We start from the raw sequence: 23,643 nt of genomic DNA, 5'->3' as shown, positions 1-23,643 counted from the left end.
AGTTAGGTCTGAGTTGGTGGAACACTGAAGCACAGAAGGCAGAGCTGTAAGTAGGGTGGAGCAGTTGGCACTTTGTCCCAAACCTCCAAAATTAAAGGGAGCTAAAACCAGGTTCAAGCCTTCAGCAACAAGCAAATGACAGAATTTAGCACCTCAGTTAGGGGAGAGCAATTCTCCCACCCCTCCCTCCAATCATGGCAGGGAAGCCAGGTTTTTCCCAAGCTCTCTCTTTCTCTCTCTCTCTACCTGCTCCCTCCCCAACACATGCATTAAAAAGGACAGCACTTGGCCCCACCCTCAGCAGAGGAATCCTTAATACCATTATAGGATTACCAATTTAGTACCGAAAGGACTTCATCTAGCCCAACTCCTCCATTTAACAGATAAATAAACTGAGGCGGAGAGAGGGAAGGGCACTTTGGTAGGTCTGACCACTCTGAATGCTTCATTGGGGTGAAGAGGGATCTAAATGTAGACCCTCTCGCTCCTGAATCAGCCCTTTGTCCTCTCCCTTGCCTTGCTATGGCTCTGTAAGTGGTCGTTCAGCTCTTAGCGTATTCTAGAATTGTTTACCTCATGGCTCGGCTGAGTTTTTCGTAGGTCATGCTGCTATTGTTCTTTTTCTTCCCCCAGAGCTGAGCCACAGCCTCCGATTTCAAGAACCTGAAGATACCTTCAGACCGGTCTTCCCACTTTATTAACCCTGGGTTTTTATCCGGGTTGAGGAGAATATCTCGGATAAACTCCCACAAGTGAGTCCCTCGAGGGTCTAGGCAAGCAAGCAGAGACAATTGACGTAAGTTTTAACCACTTCAATTATTACTATCAAGGTAAGCTTGGTGAGGGCAGGACTATTTCTTTCTTGTTAATGTTTTGTTTTTACAGTGACTGGCACACAGTAGGTACTTAATCAGTGCTTGTAGAATTGAAGTGAAGCAAATTGGACGATTGCTTAGTGATTAGGACGGTCTTCACACCTTCCCTTGGGTCTCCCTTTCTTTCAGTTCCCATCATTCCTTAGTAGAACCTAAGTCCCTTGAAATTAGAAACCGTCCTTCCTTCTGTTTGTGTTTGCATTCCCTGTGTTTAGCACAATGTCTGGGATTTGGTAAGTACTAAATAAAGTTTCTTGATTGGTGTTTATTCAGATGACAGTTAAACTTGATGACCTTTGAGGTGTCTTTCATTTCTGAAATTGGATGATTCCATTCCCTTTGACACATGAGATAGGAGGATTGCTTGCCCTCTTGGGAGAAGGAAGGGGAGGGAGAAAAACAATGGAGATCAAAACCTTACAAAAGTAAATGCTGAAAACTGTCTTTTTTGGAAAAAATAGAATACTATTAAGTGAGAGGGAAAAAATTAAAAATGCATTCACCTCCAGAGAAAGAACTGATGGAATGTGATGCAGGTTGAAGCATACTTTCTTAAACTAAAAAAATAAAAAAGCATGGGATATATACTTCAATTCATTTCAATAAGCAATTATTAGGCACCTACTATGTATATGCCACAGTGCTGGAAACCTTTCAAAGTCTGTGTTAGTTGAGGACGGAAAGGTAGAATGGAGCCCTTCCCTGCTAAATTCATCAAAATTGTTTTAAATTGCATTTTGTTTCTACTGACACTCCCCTCAACTGTTGGTCCCCAGCTCCATGTCCTCATATATCTGTCATCACAAAAGACAATTTGTGAGGAACCTGTTCCATCTCCTATCTGGAAAATAAGTGTTTCTGTCCTGAAGGGTCAAGGATCTTTGGGAAAGAGAAAGAAACAGAGAGAGTCAGAAAAAAAGAGAGAGGAAAGAGGGTGGGGAAAGGATAAAGAAAAAAGAGGGAGAAAGCCACACACAGAGAAAGGGAAGGAGCAGGAGGGAGAGAGTAAAGAAAGGAGAGAAAGAAAAAGAGGGAGAAAGGAAGAAAGGGAGAGAAGGGAGAAAGGAAGGAAGGAAGGAAGGAAGGAGGGAAGGAAGGAAGAAAAGAAGAAAGGAAAGAAGGGAGGGAGGGAAGGAAGGGAAGGAGAGAAGGAGAGGAGGGAAGAAGGGAAAGAAGGGGAAAAGAAAGAAAAAATACTACTTATCCCCAACTCCTTCTTTATACCTCCCTCTTAAGCGTTTCCAGGAGAGGGGCTAGGTGGATGGAGCACCAGCCCTGAAGTCAGGAGGACTTGAATTCAATTCTGACCTCAAACACTTAACACTTCCTAGCTGTGTAATTCTGGGCAAGTCATTTAACTCCAATTGCCTCAGAGGAAAAAAAAAAGTTTCCAGGAGAGAATCCCAACTCTACTAAAATGTAAACTCCTTTAAGGAAGGTACTGTTTTGGTATTTCTTTGTATTCCCAGTACTTAGCATTGTGTCTTATCAGGGCGCTTAATATTAATTGACAGTAGATGCTTAATAAATGATTGTTAACTGGCTAACTTTAGTCAGAAAGTCTCACTTGTTGGACAACTTCCTTTAAACACATGGCCAAGAACTTGGGAAAGGGTCAGTAATGATTAGCTAAGGGAAATAAGCAGGAAGAGGAGAGCCAGTTGGCCCCCAAATATCATCCCCAAAAAGATGGGAACCTTTCATGTTTCCCAATATGTGTTTGTTTTTTTGAAATGAGAGCAGCCAGGGTAGCTAGATAGAATGCAGGTCCTGGCATCAGATCCCTGAGATCAAATCTAACCTTAGGCACTTATTAGCTATATGATCCTGGGCAAGTCAATTAATTACAATTGCTTCGTTAAAAAATGAGGGTAACCCGAGGAGATCATATTACTTTACAGTTAAGTTTTACTCTTGGTCACTCAGCAGAATGAGAAAGAGAAATCACAAGAAAAATCAGATCAAAAAGGGAAAAAAATGAAAAAGAAAATAAAATGTAAAAAACAATAAAAGAAGGGGAAATGCGGTGTTGTGATCCACATTCAATTCCCACAATCCTCTCTCTGGGTGTAGATGGCTCTCTTCATCATGAGATCATTAGAACTGGCCTGAATCATTCAGATTTGAGCATCATGTAATCTTGTTATTGTCATGTACAATGATCTCCTGGTTCTACTCATTTCACTTAGATATGCTAGATTTCACCAGCCCTTTAGGAGAATACAGTGGGGAGCTTGCTTTATATAAAGTCAAAGGATTCAAGTTCAAATTCTAGTTCCTTTTTTACTATTTATGTGCCATTGACTCCAATTCCTTCTCTGTAAATTTAGAGATTTGGGTTAAACGCCCTTCAAGGACAATTCCTCCTGACTCTAAATCTCTGATCCTATCACATCATAAAAATGACTGAACCAGTTCCATACTTCTTGATCCCATCTGGTGTTTTCTTGGCAAAGATAGCAAAATGATTTCCATTTTCTTCTCCATTTAAAGATGAGGAAACTGAGGCAGATGGGAATGTGACCTGGGCACAGTCACACAGCTATTAAGTGTCTGAGGCTGGATTTGAACTCTGGTCTTCCTGACTTCAGACCCAATACTTTATCCACTGAGCCACCTGCCTGTCCTATCTCCTCTGTTTTAGTATGTGAATAAATTCTGGGAGTGGAAGAGGGGAGGGCAGGAGAAGGGGAACTAAAGAAATAATGACAGAAAGTAGTATAATAATACGGCATGAGAACAAGCTTTGGATTGGAGATCAAAAGCCATTAAGTTCAAATCTTGTCTCTCCTATTTGCTACCTTGTGTGAGCTGGGGAAAATCACTTAATAGCTGCATTCAAGAATTTGAAGGACTATCCCTTGGCTGGGAAATTCAGTTTCTCTGGCAATTAGAATGCTCTATAAAATTTAGCCTAAATCAGGTTACTTGCTCTATCAGGGAGGGGGAGGAAGAAAAATTAGGAACACAAAGTCTTACAAAAATGAAAGTTGACATGAGATGATTCAGACCAATTCCGATGATTTAGTGATGAAGAAAGCCATCTATACCCAGAGAGGGGACTGTGGGAACTGAATGTGATTCATAGCATAGTATTTTCACTCTTTTTGTTGTCGTTTGCTTGCTTTTTATTTTGTTTCTCTTTTTTTTTTCTGGTTTGATTTGATTTTTCTTGTGCGGCAAGAGAATTATATAAACATATATGTATATATATTGAATTTAACATATATTTCTACTATGTTTCACATATATTGGACTACTTGCCATCTAGCAGAGGGGGTAGGGGAAGGGGAGAAAATTAGAACACAAGGTTTTGCAAGGGCTAATGTTGAAGAATTGTCCATGAATATGTTTTGAAAAATAAAAATCTTTAATAAAGGAAAAAAAAAGTTAATCAATATAAAAAATGAATGTGGAAAACTATCTTTATTTGTATCTGGAAAATAAATGCCACTGGAAAAAAATTTTTTTTAAGAATCGGCTATAAAATAAATAATTATCTTGGAATAGTTGTCCTTTCAAGCAGAGTGGCTTGGCCAAAATGTTGGATGGGGGATTCTTTTGCTCACAGGCTGAACCAGTCCACTTTAGCTCTACCACTCTGTGATTCCATTTAGAAGAGACTCCTAATTTATAAAATAAGAGGACTGGACAAAACAATCGCTTATTCTAATCTTCCGTGATTCCTTATGGACATAATTAGCACCCCCAGTTAATACCACAAGTTACCCATAAACCTCTGCCCAACTTTTCTTGAGCAATGAAGTGCTTTCTCTGTTCTCCATCTCCCTACTTATCCATTCATCCCACCATCATTCCACCTGTTTTTATTCATTCAATGAACATTTATTAGAACCTATCTTGTATAATTCTAGGGAGATTTTTTTTTTTAAATCAGTTAGTCATTCACCTAATCTTTACATATTATTTACTATTTTTGGCACCGTGTACACAAACACAAAAATAAAATAGTCTTTGATCTCAAAGTGTTTATATTCTACTGATCTAAACTAATGCACAGCCCTTTTAGTCTAGAAGGGCACTAAACCAAACACAGATAAATGTGATATACAATATTCTATGATTATGTGCTTTAGAGCAGTGAGGAAGAAGGGATCAGGTGAGGTCATGAAGGGACACTTATCAACCTCAGGCATCAGAATATGAATTATATTGGGCATGATGCTTAAAGAAGTGTGTATTTGAAAAAAAAAAAATGTGGGGCAGCTAGGTGATGCAGTGGATCGAGCACCAGCCCTGAAGTCAGGAGGACCTGAGTTCAAACAGATTTGAACCTCAGACACTTAACACTTTCTAGCTGTGTGACCCTGGGCAATTCATTTAATCCCAATTGCCTCAGCCAAAAAAAAAAAAAAAGGGGGGGAGAGAGAAAGAGAGAGAGAGAGAGAGAGAGAGAGAGAGAGAGAGAAAGTATGTGTATAATCGGGGGAGAGGGAAGAGAACAATAAAATAGAGTATTTGAGCAGAAGAAAAAAAAAGCATCATGTATGTCAATGATGTCTAAGGCGGACATTTTTGGAAATAGGTAGAGATTCAGCAGGTAAAGAAAGAAGGAAAGACAGAACAATCAGAATAAACAAACTTTGGTCTATTAGGGGAATAAAAAGGGGCGTCCACTTGGGTAGGGACATGCCATCCATAGATCTATAGGAAAGGACTAGGAAGGCTGGGGGATGTCAGCCTAAAATGCCAGTCCCAGAACCCCAGCTTCCAAGGGGACCACTTACTGTGCTTTTTGGTGTGAGATTTGGCCGGGTGCTCCTGCTCCTTTTTCAGATCAGGTGAATCTGCTCGGGACAAACAGAGAAGACACTCAAGTTACATACTCTGCACCCTTCTTTTTCATTTTAATAATACAAAAATGCAAATGTCTGTTATAAAGAGAGACACCTTTCAAAATGAGACAGACTTTTTTTTTCTTTCTGGCATGCAAAGTTATATTTTAATCAGCCTGACAAAGGAGCCATTGATGGGGTTTGAGTGACTACAGAAACATATAGATTAGTTTAACAAAGGTATGACTCACTGTGGGCCCTGTGCCTGTCACCAAGGGGAAAAAAAACCGACCGAGACACAGCTAAAATCAAGTTAAAGTGTAAAATTGAGAGGCAAAATTGGAGGTATCGTGTGTGTCGTCTGTGAGACTTCTTTATATTATGGAGATATTTAGAGAGACTGTACAAAGAATGAGTATAATAACTACCTCAATGCTGAACTCCACCCCCTCCCAACCCATTTTTTTGTAAAGCACTGCCTCAAATAAAAAATAATCCCCAAGCCGGTCCTATCCAGAAAAGTGGTACAGAGAAATGACTAGTACGACTGGCAGGCAGAGCATTCCCTTCTACCCCCAAACCGAGAATTCACTCGTATCTGCATTAAGGGATTATGGGGTGACGGGCTTCAGACATAAACTACACTGAAGCACTCTGGGCCAGTTCCCATAGATGGATCATTCTACCTGACCGAGCTTCTCTATACCTAAGTCTTTTCGTGGTTCCCACAAACAAGGATCCTGTGCAAAGTACCTAAGTCAGACAGGAAGGGGTGAAAATTGGTCAAGACGTTCTACTAATTGTTCATATTTCTATACCTCTTTATCTTATCATCTCATTTGCTCCTCACAACCACCGAGAGAGGTCAGTGCTATTAGTGATCCCATTTTACAGGTAGAGAAACCAAGTCTCAGGTTTTATTCTTCCAGGGTCACAAAGCTAATAAGAATCTAAGGAAGAGTTCAAACTGTAATGTTCCTGGTCTCTATTATGACTCTGCCTTTCTCTTCTGCGTATATCACTTAACTCTTTTTGACTCAGTTTCTTCATCTGTAAATAGGAAACCACTTGTATTTTTGCCAAGAAAATCCTATGAATGAAAAGTCACATAGAGTCAGACAGGACTCAATCCACTTCTCCATTAAGGTTCTACCCAGATGTCTCTTCAAAGCACTGAGATGACCTTGGCAGCTGGGAGACCACATCAACCGGAAGGAGGACAAATCCAAGTGGGTCCTGATGCAGCAGTGGGAGGGTCAGTCAGCTGCCAAGTCATTATTTGGGCCATAGAAGAACCAGGGCCCTAAGACATGACCTCAAGTGGGTAGAGCACCAGCCCTGAAGTCAGGAGGACCAGAGTTCAAATCTGTTCTCAGATACTTAACACTTCCCTAGCTGTGTGACCCTGGGCAAGTCACTTAACTCCAATTGCCTCAGCAAAAAAACAAAAAAAAACAAAAAACAGACATGACCTTCTTGCTGTTCCCCACACAAAGTACACTTCTCCACAGTCTGGACATTTTCACTGGCTGTTCTCCATGTTCAGAATGCCCTCCCCCCTCAACTTCATCTTCTGGCTTCCTCAGCTTCCAGCAAGTCCCAGATAAAATCCCTCCTCCTACCAGAAACCTTTTCCCACCCTCCTTAAGGTTAATCTCTTCCTCTTCTGTTGTTGACTTTCAATTTTTCCTGTATGTATCTTGTTTGCACAAGGTTGTTTGCACATACTTGTCTCCTCCATTAGACTGTAAGGTCCTTGAAGGTAGGGATTGCTTTTGTTTCATTTGGTTTTTGCCCCCTCCCCCCCAACTTTTTTTGTATTTCCATTATTTTACATAGTGCCTGGCATCTGGGAGGGACTTAACAAATGCTTCCAGGTTTGATTTGATGACTGCAGGGACAGAAACCTGGCTCTTTGGAAACAGAAAGGCATTAGACCGGCTGATTTAGAGTTATGAAGGACCTCAGAGAATTCTTCCATTTTACAGGTAAGGTAGAATAAATGCTTGGTATTTTGGTAACTGAAAAACTTTTAAAAGACACATCTCTGTAGATAGACTACATGGGAATTTGTCTTCCTTGATGATCTAGATTGGTTATAGGGATTTCTTTTTCTTTTCCAAAGGGGTGGATTTAGGTGGGGAGAGAAAATAAGCCCTTGATAAATAAAAAAAGGAAAATTTAATGCAACTACAAGGTGCAGTCAGAGCTGCCGGAGATAGGAAGATCTGAGTTTAAATCCATCCTCAGATATTTACTAGCTGTATGATCCTACGCAAGTCATTCACCCAGTTTTCCTCAGTTTCCCCATCTACAAAATGAGCCAGAGAAGGAAATGGCCAACCACTGACGTATCTTGGCCAAGAAAACCCCATGAATGGGATCACAGAGAGTCAGACAAGACTGAGCAATAGCAAAGCGGGGATAAGGATAGCGTCTCAACAGGCTTGTTGTGAGGATGAAATAACATGTAAAGTAGGGTTTAAAGCTATGTCCTTTGCCTGCAAACTCTCTCCCTCAGCACACCTGGTCCCTTCATTGGATTGGGAATTAAGGGACCAACCAGATGAGGTCCACACAACTCCCTTCTCCCCTTCCCCCAGCATCTGTTGCTTTCTCTTGAAGATGCAAAGGTTAATTCCCAGGAAAATCTGAGCCCTCTATCTTCTCCTCTGCCGGGCAGGAGGTAGCAGGGCGAGGGAGATTGCAACACTCCCCAGCAGGATGTGACAGTGTCGCAACTGCCTTGGCACTGCCCCATTGACACAGAGTGATACATCATGGTGACAGGTCAACGCTGCTGCTCCCTAGACAAAGAGCCGTGGTTACCCGGAGAGCAGTGTGTGGCAACAGGAGCTTTCTAAGGCACCCACGAGGGATGCACAGAAGGCCTTTCAGAGCCAGGGCTGGGCTGGGGAAAGGGTTTCTCTTCTCAACGGCCGTACATTCCACGGTTTCTGTGCAAAGGCTGGGGCTCAGCCAGAGGCAGGAAGAGACAGGGTTCAAATTCAGCTTCGGGTGCTTGCTAGCTATGTGACCCCAGGTGAATCCCATTAAGCTCTTTAAAACTCAGTTCCTTCATCAATTAATTGGGGAAAATGGTATCTATAGTATCTGTAGTTATAAGGACAAAAATGAGAAAATCTAAACAAATCACTTTCTATACCACAAAGCACTACAAAAATGTCCCTTTTATTGTTGAAGAAAGGGCAAAATTTCTTTAGATTTGTCAGCTCTTCTTTCCTAAGGCTTAACTTTCATAAGACCCAGGTCCAAATCCCTATTCTGATGCTCATTACTTTTGAAACAATAGTGCCTCAGTTTTCTCATCTATAAAATCTGTAAAAATAAATTGACAAAGAGTTCAAAGAAAGAGGAAAGAACCCCTATGTACAAAATTATAGCAGCTCTTTTTGTGGTATCAAAGAACTAGAAATAAGGGGAAGGGGTGTTACCCATCAGTGGGGAGTATCTGACCAAGTTATAGAACAAAAATCTAATATAAATAAAGTGATGGCATATATGGTATATAAAAAGAATATTATTATGCTGCAAGAAATGATGAGACCATTTCAGAAAAAGCTGAGACGTGTATGAATTGATACAATGCGAAGAAAAATTTATACATAATAACAACATTATAAGGACAAATATCTTGGAAAGAAGATGATGAACACAGTGACCAGGTAGAATTCCAGTGTTGATAATGAAGTAAATCACGCTCACTCCTGACAGGTGACAGAGATTTTTCAGAAAAAAACTGAGATATCTCTGAACTGATACAGAGTGAAGCGAATAGAATCAGGAGAATAATTTATAATATAATAACTACGTTATACAGACCTAAGAACTCTGATCAACACAGTGACCAAATAGAATTCCAGTGTCAAAATGAAGTACCTACTCCCATTCCTGACAGAGAGAGATTTTTCTTTAACTTGAGTCCTGCATGAATGTTCTGCTTGATTAAAAATGATTTTATTTTTTTCCCCTTTCTGATAATTTTATCTTGATGGGGATAAAAAGAAAATGGATTTTTGTTAGATTAAAAAAAAAGAAATTTAAAAACTAAAATAAAACTGAGGGAGTTGAACTATCTATACGGCGTTCCAGGTCCTTTCCAGTTCTGGATAGATGATCCCATGATTTTGTCCCGGGGTCTTCCTGTCACAGGGCCCCTCCATACCTAGAGGCCCAGCAAGAAGGCAGAGGATTTTAAACTGCAAGTGTTAGAACACGACTCCGGCCCCACAACCTTGCTCACAGCAGAGATTAGGGGTATTTGCATATGATTCAGCTGTGAGCAATTTCTTTACGGGATATACAAATTTCAGTGTTATAAAGAGGCTGCAACGCCCTAGCTTTAGGCCCAACAAGCCAGTGGATAAACACATCAAGTCAGAATTGGCATGACAGGGCTCCAGGACTATCAAGCTCATCAAGAATACTGGCAAGGCTTTTATGAAAATGGGCAGATGTCAGAGAAATCAAAACAAACTCAACTTCCCCCACCTCCACTTATCACAGAGGGCATCAGTTTAAGCCAGGCTCCACCTCAGTTCTGCTGGTTAATTGTCCTCAAATATAAAAAGATCCTCAAATCCTAGCACTTTTTACGAGGGCTTGAGATTCAATAAGGGAACCTGCCGGTAATGGCAGAGGGGTGGGATGATTCCATCCGGGCTAGCTCCATTCCCATGTGAGCCCCCATTGGTCAGTTGGGGAAGGCAACTCGACATAATGGATGGAGTCAAGTAGACTCGAGTTAAAATCCTACCTCATTTATTTCTTCTTCTTCTTCTTCTTCTTTTTTTTTTTTTTTGAGGCAATTGGGGTTAAGTTACTTGTTCAGGGTCATACAGCTAGGAAGTGTTAAATGTCTGAGATCAGATTTGAACTCAGGTCCTCCTGATTTCAGGACTGATGCTCTATCCACTACACCACCCAGCTGTCCCCCTACCTCATTTATTAGCTCTGTGTTTTTAATCAATAAAATGGTATTGGCTTGGATCACTTCTGAGGTCCCTTCCAGCTCTTAGATTCCAAATTAGATAATATTTGTAAAGTGCTTAGCAGAATACCTGCCACATAACCCATACTTAATAAATGCTTGTTCCTTTCCCTTTCCTTAGAGAGTCCTAGACACAGTCATAGAATTACAGATTTAGGGCTGGAAGGATCCGATCTCAGAGATCGCCTTCTGTTGTTAATTCTAATTTATCCTAAATCTGGATTGTTCGTGCACAATTATTTGTACATTGTCTCCTCATTAGACTATGAGCTCTTTGAGAACAGAAACTGTCTTATTTTTCTTTGTGTTCCCAGAGCTTAGTACAGTTCTTGGTACATAATAGATGCATAATCAATGTCTGTTGACGGACTGACTGACTGATCTTTAGTTGTACCGGCCAGGATTTGTCCAGAATTGATAACAAGCTTAGATATCTCCACTAAGACCCACTGAATAATAATTAGTATTTATAAGAGCTTTAAAAGTTGCAAATATAATATTTAAAAATCTCATCCTATTTGGTCCTCACAACAACCTTGGTAGGAAGGTGCTATCAAGTGTGTTGCCTAAAATCACACAATCTGAACTCAGCTCTTTTTGACTCCAAAAAGCTTTTTTCCTTCATTCCCTAAAGCAGAGAGGGAGCCAAGATTTCTATGGCTTAGCAAAGGCAAGTTCCCCAGGCTCAGGGCATTAGGACTATGCCCTCCAACCAGACCAAATCATCCCTAACTAACGTTGAGCTATTGTATGATCCAAACTCATTCTTCCTTTCTAAAGAAGCACATTAGAAAAGTGGTGTTAGGTCAGGACTTCTGGGAAGAAATAAAAACTGGGCTCTCTCAAGCCGGATCCTCAGTGGGGGCAGTCACAGCCCAATCCGGATGTCAGAGCCTGGAAGGACCTCAGAGATCATCTCGTGGAACCTTCTCTTTTTATAGATAAGAAAATTTCAAGGAAAAGTGATTGCCTCTCAAGTGACCCATTCTCTGGGTGACAGAACCAGGACCAGAACTAACATCTTATTTTCAGAGCTTTTTCCATTGTACCATACTACTCCTCCCTCAACACAGGCACAGAGAAATTCCTTATACTCCATTCAGTTTGGCTGATTTCTGACCTTTTTAAGGATATATAAAATATAATTCTCTGCAATTGCCAAGAAAAGCAATTATGTTAAAATATAGTTATCAAAATGTGTTTATAAAAAGTTCACAGAGTCTAGGTGAAAAACCCCTAGAATTTGTAATGGAATATTATTGTGCTGTAAGAAATGACAAGCAGGATGATTTCAGAAAAACCTGGAAAGACATGAACTGATACATAATGAAGTGAACAGAACCAAGAGAACGCTGTATACGGTAATACTGTTTGATGAAGGATTGTAAATGACAGCTATTGTCAGCAATACAATGATCCAAGGCAATCCCAAAGGACTAATGGAAAAGCCTGCTGTCTACTTCCAGAGAAAGAACTGATATTGACTGAATACAGGCTGAAGCATGCTATTTTTCACTTTCTTTCATTTTTTCCCTATTAAAAGTCTTCTTGGACAAAATGACTAATATGGAAACTTTTTGCATAATTGCATATGTATAAACTATTTCTGATTGCTTATCCTCTCAAGGAGGGAAAGGGGGAGGAAGAGAGGAAGAGAATTTGAAACTCAAAACTTTAAATAAAAGTGTTTTTTAAAGTTGTTTTTTTTTTTTTTTTTAAGTAGACATGAAGAGGGAAATTATTCCAGACAGGAAGAACCCTTATTCTAGGAACCAGTGTCAGGAGGGAGTAGATAGGAATAGCAATAAAAAAGGAAAAAAAAGGAAAGAGAACCAATTAAACTTTTAAAAATACAGAGGAAAGTAAAAAGCAGTCCAGAAAGGACAATCAGAGCAGCTTTGATACTATTGTGGTAAATGTAATATACACTTAAAATTGTAAATACGAAGAAGTTCATTATTTCATACATAATTCTTTTTCTGTTCTTTGTATTTTGAAATATTTGAGTTTATGTTTGTTAAATTCAGAATAAAAATGAGGAGGGGGGGTAAAAAAAAAAAAAAAAAAAAAAAAAAACTTGGTTCTTCCAATGCCAAATCAATCTGCCTCCCAAAGTACAGTTTCTACAGGACAGGAGGTCTTTTCTGGTCCCCCACACATTGCTAGCCCACGATCACCTCCCATCTATTTTATTTGTATCTATTTTTTAGCCTTCCCCTCAATTAGAAAGTAAGCTCTTTGGAGGCAAGGAATACTTTATTGTCTTACCTTTGTATCCTCAAAATACTGAGTGTGCAGAAAGTACTTAATAAATGCTTGTTGAAAAAAACTGAATATTAAAAATACTTGTCTATCGACTGATTTTTCTGCCTCAACACCCTTGACTAAAATGTTCTTCAGAATCCTCCTGTCTCTCCCCTTCCTCTGGGAAGATTTCCTTTGCTGAATGAGCCATCATTGCTTCTATGAATATTTCTAGGGCCTGTTCTAGTTCTGATTACTCTGCTGGCCTCCATCACTCCCCACTTTGGGTTCTATTTATCTGTGTATGTCATTTTATCCCTCCTTACATCCCAAAGAGATACTCCAAGTGATTAAAAGCAAGGATCAGTTCCTTTCAATTATAACCTCAGTACCTAGCCCAGTATTTTGCTCAAAGTGGGTCCTCAGTAAACTTTGCTGAATGGAAATTGAATGAAATACCCCAAGCCGGATTCATAAGGAGGAAATTATAGATTCACAGATGGGAAAGCTAATTTGAGACTGGAACATTCGTTCTCATTCCTTTAGCCTGAGCAAATCTTGTGCCTCTGAGAGCAAACAGACAAGTAAGCACATGGATTAAGGGACTAAGATCAGGCTATCTGTTGATCTCTCCAGTTTGCCTGGACAAAGACTCATCTTGACATACAATAGTGCTGGATGGCAACCCAAGGAGAACCGGCCCTGAGTCCATGCCATGAAGAGAAGCAGAAAGGAGTTAGGGAGGGTTAGTTAATAGAAGACAAGAGTGGGGAGGAACACTAGTGGGAACGAGAAGGGTCTTCAGGTGTTTGGTGGGCTATCTTTGCTCCAGAGAAGCAGAGAAGGGAAGATAAGACAGGGAAAGGAGAGCTCTAGAACAGAATGAGCTGCCTTGAGACACTGGCTCTCTATGACTAAGGGACTTCAAAAAGAGGCAAGAAGATCAGAAAGGCTCATAGGACTCTTGATTTAGAGCTGAAAACATTGAGTCCAACTGCCACATGTTACCAAAAGGCAAACTGAGGGGACAATCTGGGGGATTTTCCTGTACTTGTTGCGTTTTATAGTAATTTTCCCAGGACCATTCAGCTAGTAAATGTCTAAAATGAGATTTCTATTTGGGTATATGTTAAACTAAATGATCTTTGAAATCCCTTTAAATTCGGAGATACTATAATTCTGTACATCCATGGGGAGGATGTTTTTTTGTGGGGGGGGGGAGGTTGCCCCGTTTCCCCACTACCAAGCCTTTTTTCATTTGGTACTCACACGACTGATAGGTCCAGGGACCTATGGTCAGTAGCATATGGCCAGGAGTAAATGTGATTTTAGATCCTTACAATGTGACCCGGGCCAGTCACTTAAACCTGTTTGCCTCAATTTCCTTAGCTGTAAAATGAAGACAAGAATAGCACCCCCTTCCAGAATTTCTTTAAGGACACATGAGATAATAATTGAGAAGGTCTTAGCACAGTGCCTGGAACACAGGAAGCACTAGATAAATGTAAGCTATTAATATATCAGCAACATACTGGGTTCAGCACTAATGCTTTATAAGCACCTTGGGTAATGACTAATAAGGCATCGGGGCTGGCTCTAAAAGTAGGCAGAGTTGGCAGCCACCCCCACTGGGGTGATTCCAAGAGTTTATACAAAACTATGACGCCCCTCACCTACAATACAAATACCTTGCTTATAACCGAAGTTCCACAACTTGAGATCCAATCCTTTGGCTTAAGGCATTCACACACTCAAGGAATGTTAAGCCTCAAAGGGCCTTTTGAAGCCACCTAGTTCAATCCCCTCTTTTTATGGGAAGGTGGGGGGACTGGGGGAGGGGGATTGTGGGATGGCCCATAGGCAAATTGTAAAACTGGAACCGGAACCTAAGGTCTGCGACTTCGAGTCCCAGTATTCATTCCAACATGGCGGGAGTCTTCCCTAGATTTCTTCTCCTGAAATGCAGACGTTGAAACATCCCATTCAGTGCTACCCTAAGTTATACTTTAGTGGGAACGCTTTTACAGATTTCTTTGCTGAAAGCAGATTTTGCTCAGGATAAATACAGGGAAGTGGACAAGAACATCAGGACAGTGAGAAATAGAAGGTCTAGGGAAGATAAAGAAGACTCAAAAGACTGGCAAAATCTATTTAAAAGTTATTTGCTCTGAATATTCGAGATCTCCTTGGAAATAACTGCCCTTCCCCTCATCATGTAGGAGCCATTCCATAAGAAAAACTACAGCGAAAGTGAAACCGACTATACCAATCATTCTGAAGAAGCAAAGGAAAGCAGAAATTGAATGAAATACCCCAACCTGTATTCATAAGGAGGAAATTATTGATTCCCCGATGGGAAGGCTAATTTCAATTCTGAGAGGGAAATGGCTATCTTACCAATCGGAAGGTGGCCAGTGGTTGTCATAGAGATTTGAGCTCGGCAGAAAGTTTTGCTGTCCATCATTTCTAAATCAAAGAAAGACAATGGAAGTTTAGGAGCTAGGACCTCACAAAATGGTATTATGGGTACTTTGAAAATGACCCAAATGGTAGGATGGTAGTTACCTACTGTGCTACCATAGTTTGTGTCGTATAAATAATTATCTTCTTTCCAAGTGGTCATGATGGAAGGATCTGAAAGGAAAAAGAAGGGGGAAATTCAGAGAGGCAAGGGAAAAAAAAACTTTTGTGAAGTCACCAGCTTTGTGACTTTCGAGATCACAATGCCTTTCCCTAGCCACCAATCCTCTCTATGTTTTGTGTCCACCATTAGAATATAAGCTCCTCAAAGGCAGGACTGTCTCTCTTTTTGTATTCATTATATCCCTGGCACTTAACACAGAGCTTAAAATATAAGGATAGGGACTAGACATGGAATTTCATGGATTATAAGGAACTCTCAGACGAGTGAAACTGGTCTCTGTCAATGCATTTTAGCATCATCTCTGAAATACACCCTCTTAGAGAGTTGTCTAGAACTCAGAAAGTAAGTGACTTAGCCAGAGTCACACAATCCATCTCTCTCAAAAGCAGAACTTGAATCCAGGTCTTCCTTCCGGTCTTGAACCCAGGACCAGATTTCTAAACATTATGCCATGTGTCATACTTTCTTAATGTTTTTTGTTCATTTCATTCAAATATCTCCTGACTTTCTACCTGACATATCACACTCTATCCTTTTCTGAGCATCAATAATTGTCAATATATTTTCATATGGGGCTGGGGAGATGGTTTAAGAGTAACTTTTTCAGGACAAATTTGTATAATTAATGAGTAGTAATCTTTATAAAACAATACATTTTCTTATAATTATTTTGAGCTCAGTCTCTTCATCTGCCCAATTCTATAATCCTCACATCAGCCCTGACTGCTGACACCTTTAAGTGTCTCCAGTTAGCCTCAGGGGTATTCAGATTTTTTTAAAGTGAAACCAATCTTAATCCCTTTTAATTAAAAAAAAAAAATGAATCCATTTACACCATGCAGCATTTTAAGGAAGGGAAGAGTATGCAAGAGCAAATAAAAATGTCGGAGGCCAAGTGTATCAGTCCTAGAAAAAGCTAGAACGTCTTTCTTTCCTCAGCAGATGTGGGGGCAGAGGAATGCCTCTTTTATAGGACTGCGTGTTCCTTTAAATTTCTGAATCAAAGATAAACTCCCTTCTATCCACCCAAAGTGAAACCTAAATCTATAGCATCCCCCAACTCTTGGCTGGTCTCTAAAAAGAAACTTCCCCTCCCAATTGTTTGAGCTCTGCTAATACCGGTAACTAATTAGGTGTTTAATTTATTTTGATTTTGATTTTTGATTTGGAGATATGAAAAGTCCTCTCCCTCTGCATCCCCACAGAATAAATTAATGAAGATTTCTTCCCAACTGGAAGGTCTACACCAGACAGAAGAATTAGCCCGATAAAGTGAGAAGAAAACCGAATTTCATTTCAGAAGACCTGGAATTGAATCCACCATCGAGTGGGAGACCACACTACCTATGTGACCTTGGTCTATCATGAATGCCGTTTCTGGGCCTCAGTTTCCCCATCTGTCAAATAAGGGGATCGGATCAGAAAGGCTCTGAGGTCCCTCCTCGCTCCAAGTCTATGATTCTCTGAGATCTTCATTTTGTTTTTACTGCATAAATCATATGAAATCTGACTCACTGCCTAAGTCCTCCTGTTTACGACATAGGGATTTAGCTGGTATCCTAACTAATAGCTACATGTTGGGGCACCCCAAGCTCTAGCTCTTTGGGTTACACCCTCTCCTTGTTTGGTCACCCCATACATCTGTTGTTTTGGAAAGCAAAGCCAGCCCAGGAGGTTTGGGGGTGTTGCCCCCTCTTGGGACCTTCTCTCTCCCCCCACCCCCAAGGATAAACCAGCCTCTCCACCCTTTAGCTCAACTCTCCTGAGCTGGAACCACAAGAAAGTTGGGGTGCTCAGGAAGGAAGAATGGGGCTCTTGGGGACTTTCCCTAAAACACTACCTTTGGGGTCACTGAAGGGCGGGGCTTACGCTCCAGGGGAACTCAGAGCTCAACCAGCCTCAGAGGTGGGCTCAGAGAGTAGAGGTGGATGTCCAAGCTCAAGTGTATGGAAGGGTAGAGGTCTAATTAATGTACTTAGCTCCTCTTGGTTTTACCTTTAATAATGGGGAAGTAGCTATCTGGTAAAGGAGTAAATACAGGTACTGAGCCAGTTTCTATCACGCATGATTCACAAAGCACCTGGGGGCCAAATTCTGGCCTCGGGTACCTGGAACAAAAGCTCCACTCAAGCTAGTGACAGATTCTTCTTCCCTCTTCCCTGGCCCCCAATTAATCAAGGACACCAAGATCTTGAGTCAAAAGACCTGCTGATTGCTGCCTGTGTGAGCTTAGGTAAGTCACTGTACCTCTCCCTGCCTCAGTTCCCTCATCTGTAAAATGAGGAGGCTAATTGAGGATTTTTGCCAAGAAAACTCCAAATAGGGTCACAGAGAGGCAGACAGGACTGAAAAGACTCGACAACCACAGCAATAATACTTATAATACCTATTTCTCATGAAGCTCAAGTGAGGTAATTTAGGGAAAGTACTTTGCTAATCTTGAACCACAATATAAATGTCAGCTATTTTTTTTTTTTTTTTTTACGTTCTTTCTCTCTAATTCATCATTCTCCACAGGGATCTCTCCACCAGGAGTCAGTTAGTGCTCACCTGCTTGCTCTGTCTTCACGATGACATTGTGGGTGGACTGGAACGGATCACTGCCACACTGGCCTGTGGAGGATGATTTGACAAGGTTAAAGTGATGGGAGACCAAGAAGAAGACCCAAGCTCATGACCCACCCTGGTCTTGACCTGAGATGACTGGCCACCTGCCCAAACCCTTCCTATGTTTTATTCAAGGGACTCAACAGCTCCCACTAGGGCAGGCAATCAGCCCCCTTGGAGGGCTCTCCTTCCTCATGAAAGCACTTCCAATGACTTTTCTGTGGCTATCCTATACTCTCCCAGTAGAATGGAATCTTCTCAAGGGCTGCATAATATAGTGGAAAGAATGTTGAATTTAATAAGAGGAATAGAGCTGGGACCCCAACTCTGCTCATTGCTACTATGTGACTTCAGGAAAACCACTTAGCCTCAGTTCTTCCGCCTAAAAATGAGGGAATTAGATGTATTTAGCCATTTTGAACCTCAGTTTCCTTCTCTGTGAACTGAAGAAGTTGGAGTAGATGCCTCCAAAGTCCCTTCTGTGATTTTATAGTCCTGCATTGGACACCCCTAGATTATAGGGAAAGGGACAGCAAGCAGAGGAGTGAGCTGGAGGAAATGGCCAACAAGTCCATCTCACATTCACATGGTGGCTTTTGTCTTGTCTCTTCAAACCTAGCACATCATCCTCCCGTACAGTGAGGGATGTGTGATCTCATGCATGGAGATATATTCCTCACGATGAAAGAGATCACCGTCACCCATTTGTGCCCATCCGCCCGATCTGAGCAACTTTTGTCCATGTCCTCATGGAATCTACTCAATATGTCAATATGTTGGGATCCAGAGAATATCAAAGCACAGAATATTGAATGTTTGTCACATGAAAAAGCACAATCACTGGCTCACAGGAAGCACTTAATAAATGCTTCTTTGCTTTTTGCCTCTTTTCCCTGCTTCTTCTTTCCCTTCCCTTTCATTCCTTCTTTCTTTTGTTCTTTTCCTTCTTCCCTTCCTCTTTTTTTTCTTTCCTTTCCCTCCCTTTCTCTTTCTTTTGTCCTTTCCCTTCCTTTCCCCCATTTTTCTTTTGAATTATATTGCCCTATGGATTAGTCTAAAACAATTGGACTTGGGCAGCCTGGTCTCCCAAGCTTCCACAACCCTAAGAAGAGCTTCACTTCCAGTTATGACAGCCCTTTGGCCACATACTTGGAATATAAGCCCCTGTAGAACGGAAGCTTCCCGAGGGCAGGAACTGACATTTCACTTTTGGTTTTGAATCTGTAGTATTGGGTTATTATGTCCTAGAATTGGAGGCCCTAAGAAATCCTTGTAGCTTGATCAGTTTACAGCCAGCTCTTCTGAAGAGAGTGACTCTCCATTTATACAAGGATAGGTAAATCAGGGGGGAGCACAATAAAGCTTGTACTGGCTATCTCTTCTGTCTCTTCCCACAGGATGCCAGCACAGAGCTAGGCACACAGTGGTGACTTACTGAGCTATCAATTTAGATTTGTCCTAAGGGATGAGAGCCCAATCAGAAGCGGTTACATGTGATGCTCTGAGTTCAAATCTTAGCACTGCCACGATCTGTGTGTCTATGGGAATGTTCTTGTATATAGCTGGACCTCATGTTCCTCCTCTGTAAAATGACAGGGTTGGACTTGATGATTTTTAAGATCCCTTCCAGCTTTTAAATCTATGACACAATGACATCCTCGGGGTTCATTCAGGCCATAGCTTGAAAAAAATAGATTTTAATTGGGGGGCGGGGAAGGGAAGGAAGGCTTTTTATTTCATCGTGGAGTCCTGAGGTTTATTTTTAGTGTCTTGTTTGGTTTGGTTCTAGTAAAAAAAAAAATAATAATAAATGAAATGAGCAACCACTGTGAGCTGGGTGCAAAGGAACGAGGGGATGAGTGACAGACGATGAGCTCATCCAAAATGGCGGTGGGGCCATAGAGGGGTGGAATGTTCCTGAACTGACAGCAACAATCTCTCCCGTGGCTCTCAAGTTCCTTTTGATGGCAGCTGTCAAGAATCTGAATCTCCTTCTTATCTGAGGAGTCAACAAGTTCCAAATTCCCAGTTTAGCAATGGAAACAATGGCACCATTAATAAGGAATCAATTCCCTATCCTTTAAAGCTAGGTCTTTTTCCAAAGCTTGGAGGGAAGATCCCGTTTAGAGCATGTTACTTGGGAGTCCTTAGTTTTTTAATATTGGATGACTTTACATTGGTGTGTCCCAGGTTAATTCCCTCTTGCTTTGAATGACACGTAAATAAATATTTAAGTCCAGTAAAATGTATACACTTTGAGGGTGGTCTTGTTTTGGTGTTTGTTTTCATTCATGACCCCCTACAAAAAAAAAAAAAGCATCTGGAAAGCAGCCAATTAATGGAAATAATAAGACCCTTGCTTTATCGCAGAGGTGGATATGGAATGCACCAAATGTTGGACTTTCCCCTCATATGTTGATTAGTTTTGTTAATTTTTTCTCCTATTTTTTTGTTTTGTTTTATTTAAGGAATAGATCTTGTGAGAGGGGAAGATTATGTTGGGAAATAAAAAAGGATATAAAATCAAAAGGTAACAATAAAAAAGTTTAAAGGGGAGAAGAAAAGAACTGTTAGGATTATTCAAGCTGGCAGGGACCTTGGAGGTCATGTTGTCTGAGCTCTTCTTGTCACAGATAAGAAAATAGAGGCTCGGGTTAAACGATGTGTTTAGACAGGTGAAAGATGAAAGCAGATGAAAGAAAGTCTGGAGTTGGAACCCAGGTCCTATGATTTCAAATTCAGCACTTTTCATTGCACTATCAAACAATCAAAATGATTTTCAATCAGTATTTGGAAACGTGAATATTAGGAGACGTGGGATGGAAAATGCCATCTATATCCAGAGAGAGAAAACTATGAAACTAAATGTGGTTTAAAGTATTTTCACCTCTTTTTTGTTTTTTTTTTTTCTTTCTCACGGTTTTTTCTCTTTTGGTCTGATTTCATTATTTTTTTTTGCACATGACAAATATGGAAATATGTTTAAAAGTATTGTACATATTTAATCTATATTATATTATTTGCTACCTTGGAGGGGAAAGGGGGAAGGAAGGAGAAAAATTTGGAACACAAAGTCTTTCAAAAATGAATATTGAAAACAATTTTTACATGTATTTGGGGGAAAAATGAATATTTAAAATTTAAAATAAATTTTAAAAATTAAAAGACTGAACTTCAGAAAAATTTTAAAAAATGAATATCAAACTATCTCTATTCTACATGGAACTTCTCATTCAAGCATTGCTTTTTATAATATCTTAGAAATTGTATAGTATCAAATTGTATAGTGGTAGAACACAAGGTATTCAGGCCAGGAATTGCTGGCTTTTCTCTTTGTCTTTGTTTGCAGGGCAGTGTCCTGCCCACAGCAGACAGTAAATGCTTAATGGAGTGAACTGAGAGGCAGTGTCTTACATCCAATAAGGTTTGTTCAATGCTTGTTGGACCGGATTGAGAGACAGCTTGATGGAGTAGGAGAACTGGGTATGGAGTCAGCTATCCTGAGTTACGATCTGACTCTGCAACGTAATACCTGTGGGATTTCAGCAAGTCACTTCACTTTTCTGTGCCTTAGTTATTTCATCTATAAAATGAGTTTAGGTGATATCCAAGTCTCTTGCAACTCTCTATCTACGACCCTATTGAGTGGAATTAACCTGATATTTACCCATGCCCAAAGATTAATTTTGAAAAAGCATAAATATCCACAGCTCCTAAAGAGGGGCTTCATAGGGAGAATGTTGAGACTGGCTTTCAAATTATGAGTAGAATAAATCTCAATCATGCTAAATTTTAATCTAACTTTGAATGAACTGGGGATGGGTCAACTGTATCTGAAATCACTTTAGGAGCTTCCTAAAGGAAAGCATGACTTATTTTCAGGAAAATTTAGCAATGCGATGAAAAGGGAGTGGAATCTTCTGAATTCTAAAAGATTAGGAAAGGGACCGTTCCTAGTTGTCTACATCATGTCCAATTTTGCTTCTTGCCATTTCTTTTCCTAAAAATACTAAAGTAAAAGTAATCCTGGTCCTCTTCCTCCTGGAGCCTGGCACCCCTCCCAAAGCATCCAGCAGAGAAAGTCCTGCCCACAGAAAATGGGGATGGGAGCGCAGGGGGTGGGGAGGAGAGTATTCACCATTCCACTTGAGATGTTGCAGGTTATTATAGAGGATCTGGCCGGCTGCCCCCGCTGCTCGGGTAAATTCTTGCAAGGTCATGCTGCACAAATGTTCCCCATTGATGTCAAATTCCTGGAAGGGGATGCAGTTGGCGTCAAGCTGGTTGGTATCCAGGAGGTGCTGGAGCCATTCCCACACCTGGTACTTAGTCCAGTACTGAGGATGAATTTCGTGCCATTGGCCTCCAAAAAATCCACTGGAAACTGAAAAAAGAGGAGATCCAGTGAGTGATCTGGGAGTGCACTCAGGGATGATGAATATGGGACTACCGGGGAAGAGGGACAGTTAATAGACTAACACGTCCTCCAATGGGTTGGAGGAGGCTACATGGATAACTTGTAGGGGAGAGGGGAGGAATTAGTCTGATATTTATTCCTGGAGACAGGCATAAACAATAACAATCATAACAACAATAAGTATTTGTATAATTTCTTAAAGTTTACAAAATGCTCTACCCAGAATGAAACACACATTTTTGGCCATTGGCCATTGCTAGCATTAATTTTGATTTAAAGGTTTAAAAGATTTCGTTTCTTTTTGGAAGAAGAAGGTGGGAGAGTTAAGTGTGTTAACCGGGGGGAGAAATAATGAAATAATGTGTTGGATATAAATATATTTCATTTGATCCTCACAGCAAGTCTATAAGGTAGATTCTACAAACATTTTTATCTCTATTTTATAGATGAGGAAATTAAAACTCAAGAGAGTTGGGGATTTGCTGACAGTCACATAGTTAATTAAGTATCAGGGGCAGGAATTGGAGGCTGGGCTTCCTGGCACCCGATTCAGGGCTCCCTACGTTCCACATGTCTGCAAGCAGACCTGGAAATGTGGGCTCTTAGTCCAGCTGGACCGCTGGCTCTCGGGATAGCTTCTGTCAAATTCACCCCGATCTGCTCTTCTGCTTCCTTCCCAGGAAAATGGATCTAATACTTTCCCACCTCTGTCACTTCCAGGGAACTTTATGAGGGGGGAGAGGAGGGGGGAGACAAGTGACTTGACACCTTGAAAGAGTTCAGAGCTCCTTAGAAAAAGCTAAGTAAAAAGCATGAGATTTTCAGCTGCTAATTAATCACAGACCCAGTAATTAGCACATACATACGTGTGCGTGCACATACACAAACATATACATATAGATATGTACACATATAAATGCACATACATCTACACACAAGCACATACACACACAAATATACAGATATAAACACACATACATATACACACATAAACAAAAACCCACATACAAATACACATAAACATACACACACATTTTTCACCCCATTTT

At 40.6% G+C, this 23,643-nt stretch overlaps 1 protein-coding gene across 4 annotated transcripts in view; it reads right to left on the bottom strand.

Annotated features, from left to right (window-relative positions):
- The window catches only part of EHF (ETS homologous factor), a 70,639-nt gene that overhangs the window by 200 nt on the left and 46,796 nt on the right, over positions 1-23,643 (bottom strand). For all 4 annotated transcript variants that reach the window (XM_051967652.1, XM_051967653.1, XM_051967654.1 and 1 more), the window contains 6 exons: positions 22,316-22,561; positions 18,121-18,183; positions 15,492-15,560; positions 15,324-15,392; positions 5,624-5,683; positions 574-769 (listed from right to left, as the gene is read on the bottom strand). In XM_051967652.1, the coding sequence (XP_051823612.1) occupies positions 574-769; positions 5,624-5,683; positions 15,324-15,392; positions 15,492-15,560; positions 18,121-18,183; positions 22,316-22,561 (703 nt within the window). The remainder of the gene's footprint in view (positions 1-573; positions 770-5,623; positions 5,684-15,323; positions 15,393-15,491; positions 15,561-18,120; positions 18,184-22,315; positions 22,562-23,643) is intronic.

The sequence above is a fragment of the Antechinus flavipes genome, chromosome 6 (assembly GCF_016432865.1).
Source record: "Antechinus flavipes isolate AdamAnt ecotype Samford, QLD, Australia chromosome 6, AdamAnt_v2, whole genome shotgun sequence".
Classification (NCBI taxonomy): domain Eukaryota; kingdom Metazoa; phylum Chordata; class Mammalia; order Dasyuromorphia; family Dasyuridae; genus Antechinus; species Antechinus flavipes.
Note: the sequence above shows the minus strand (reverse complement) of the source record. Positions and strands in the feature narration are given on the sequence as shown.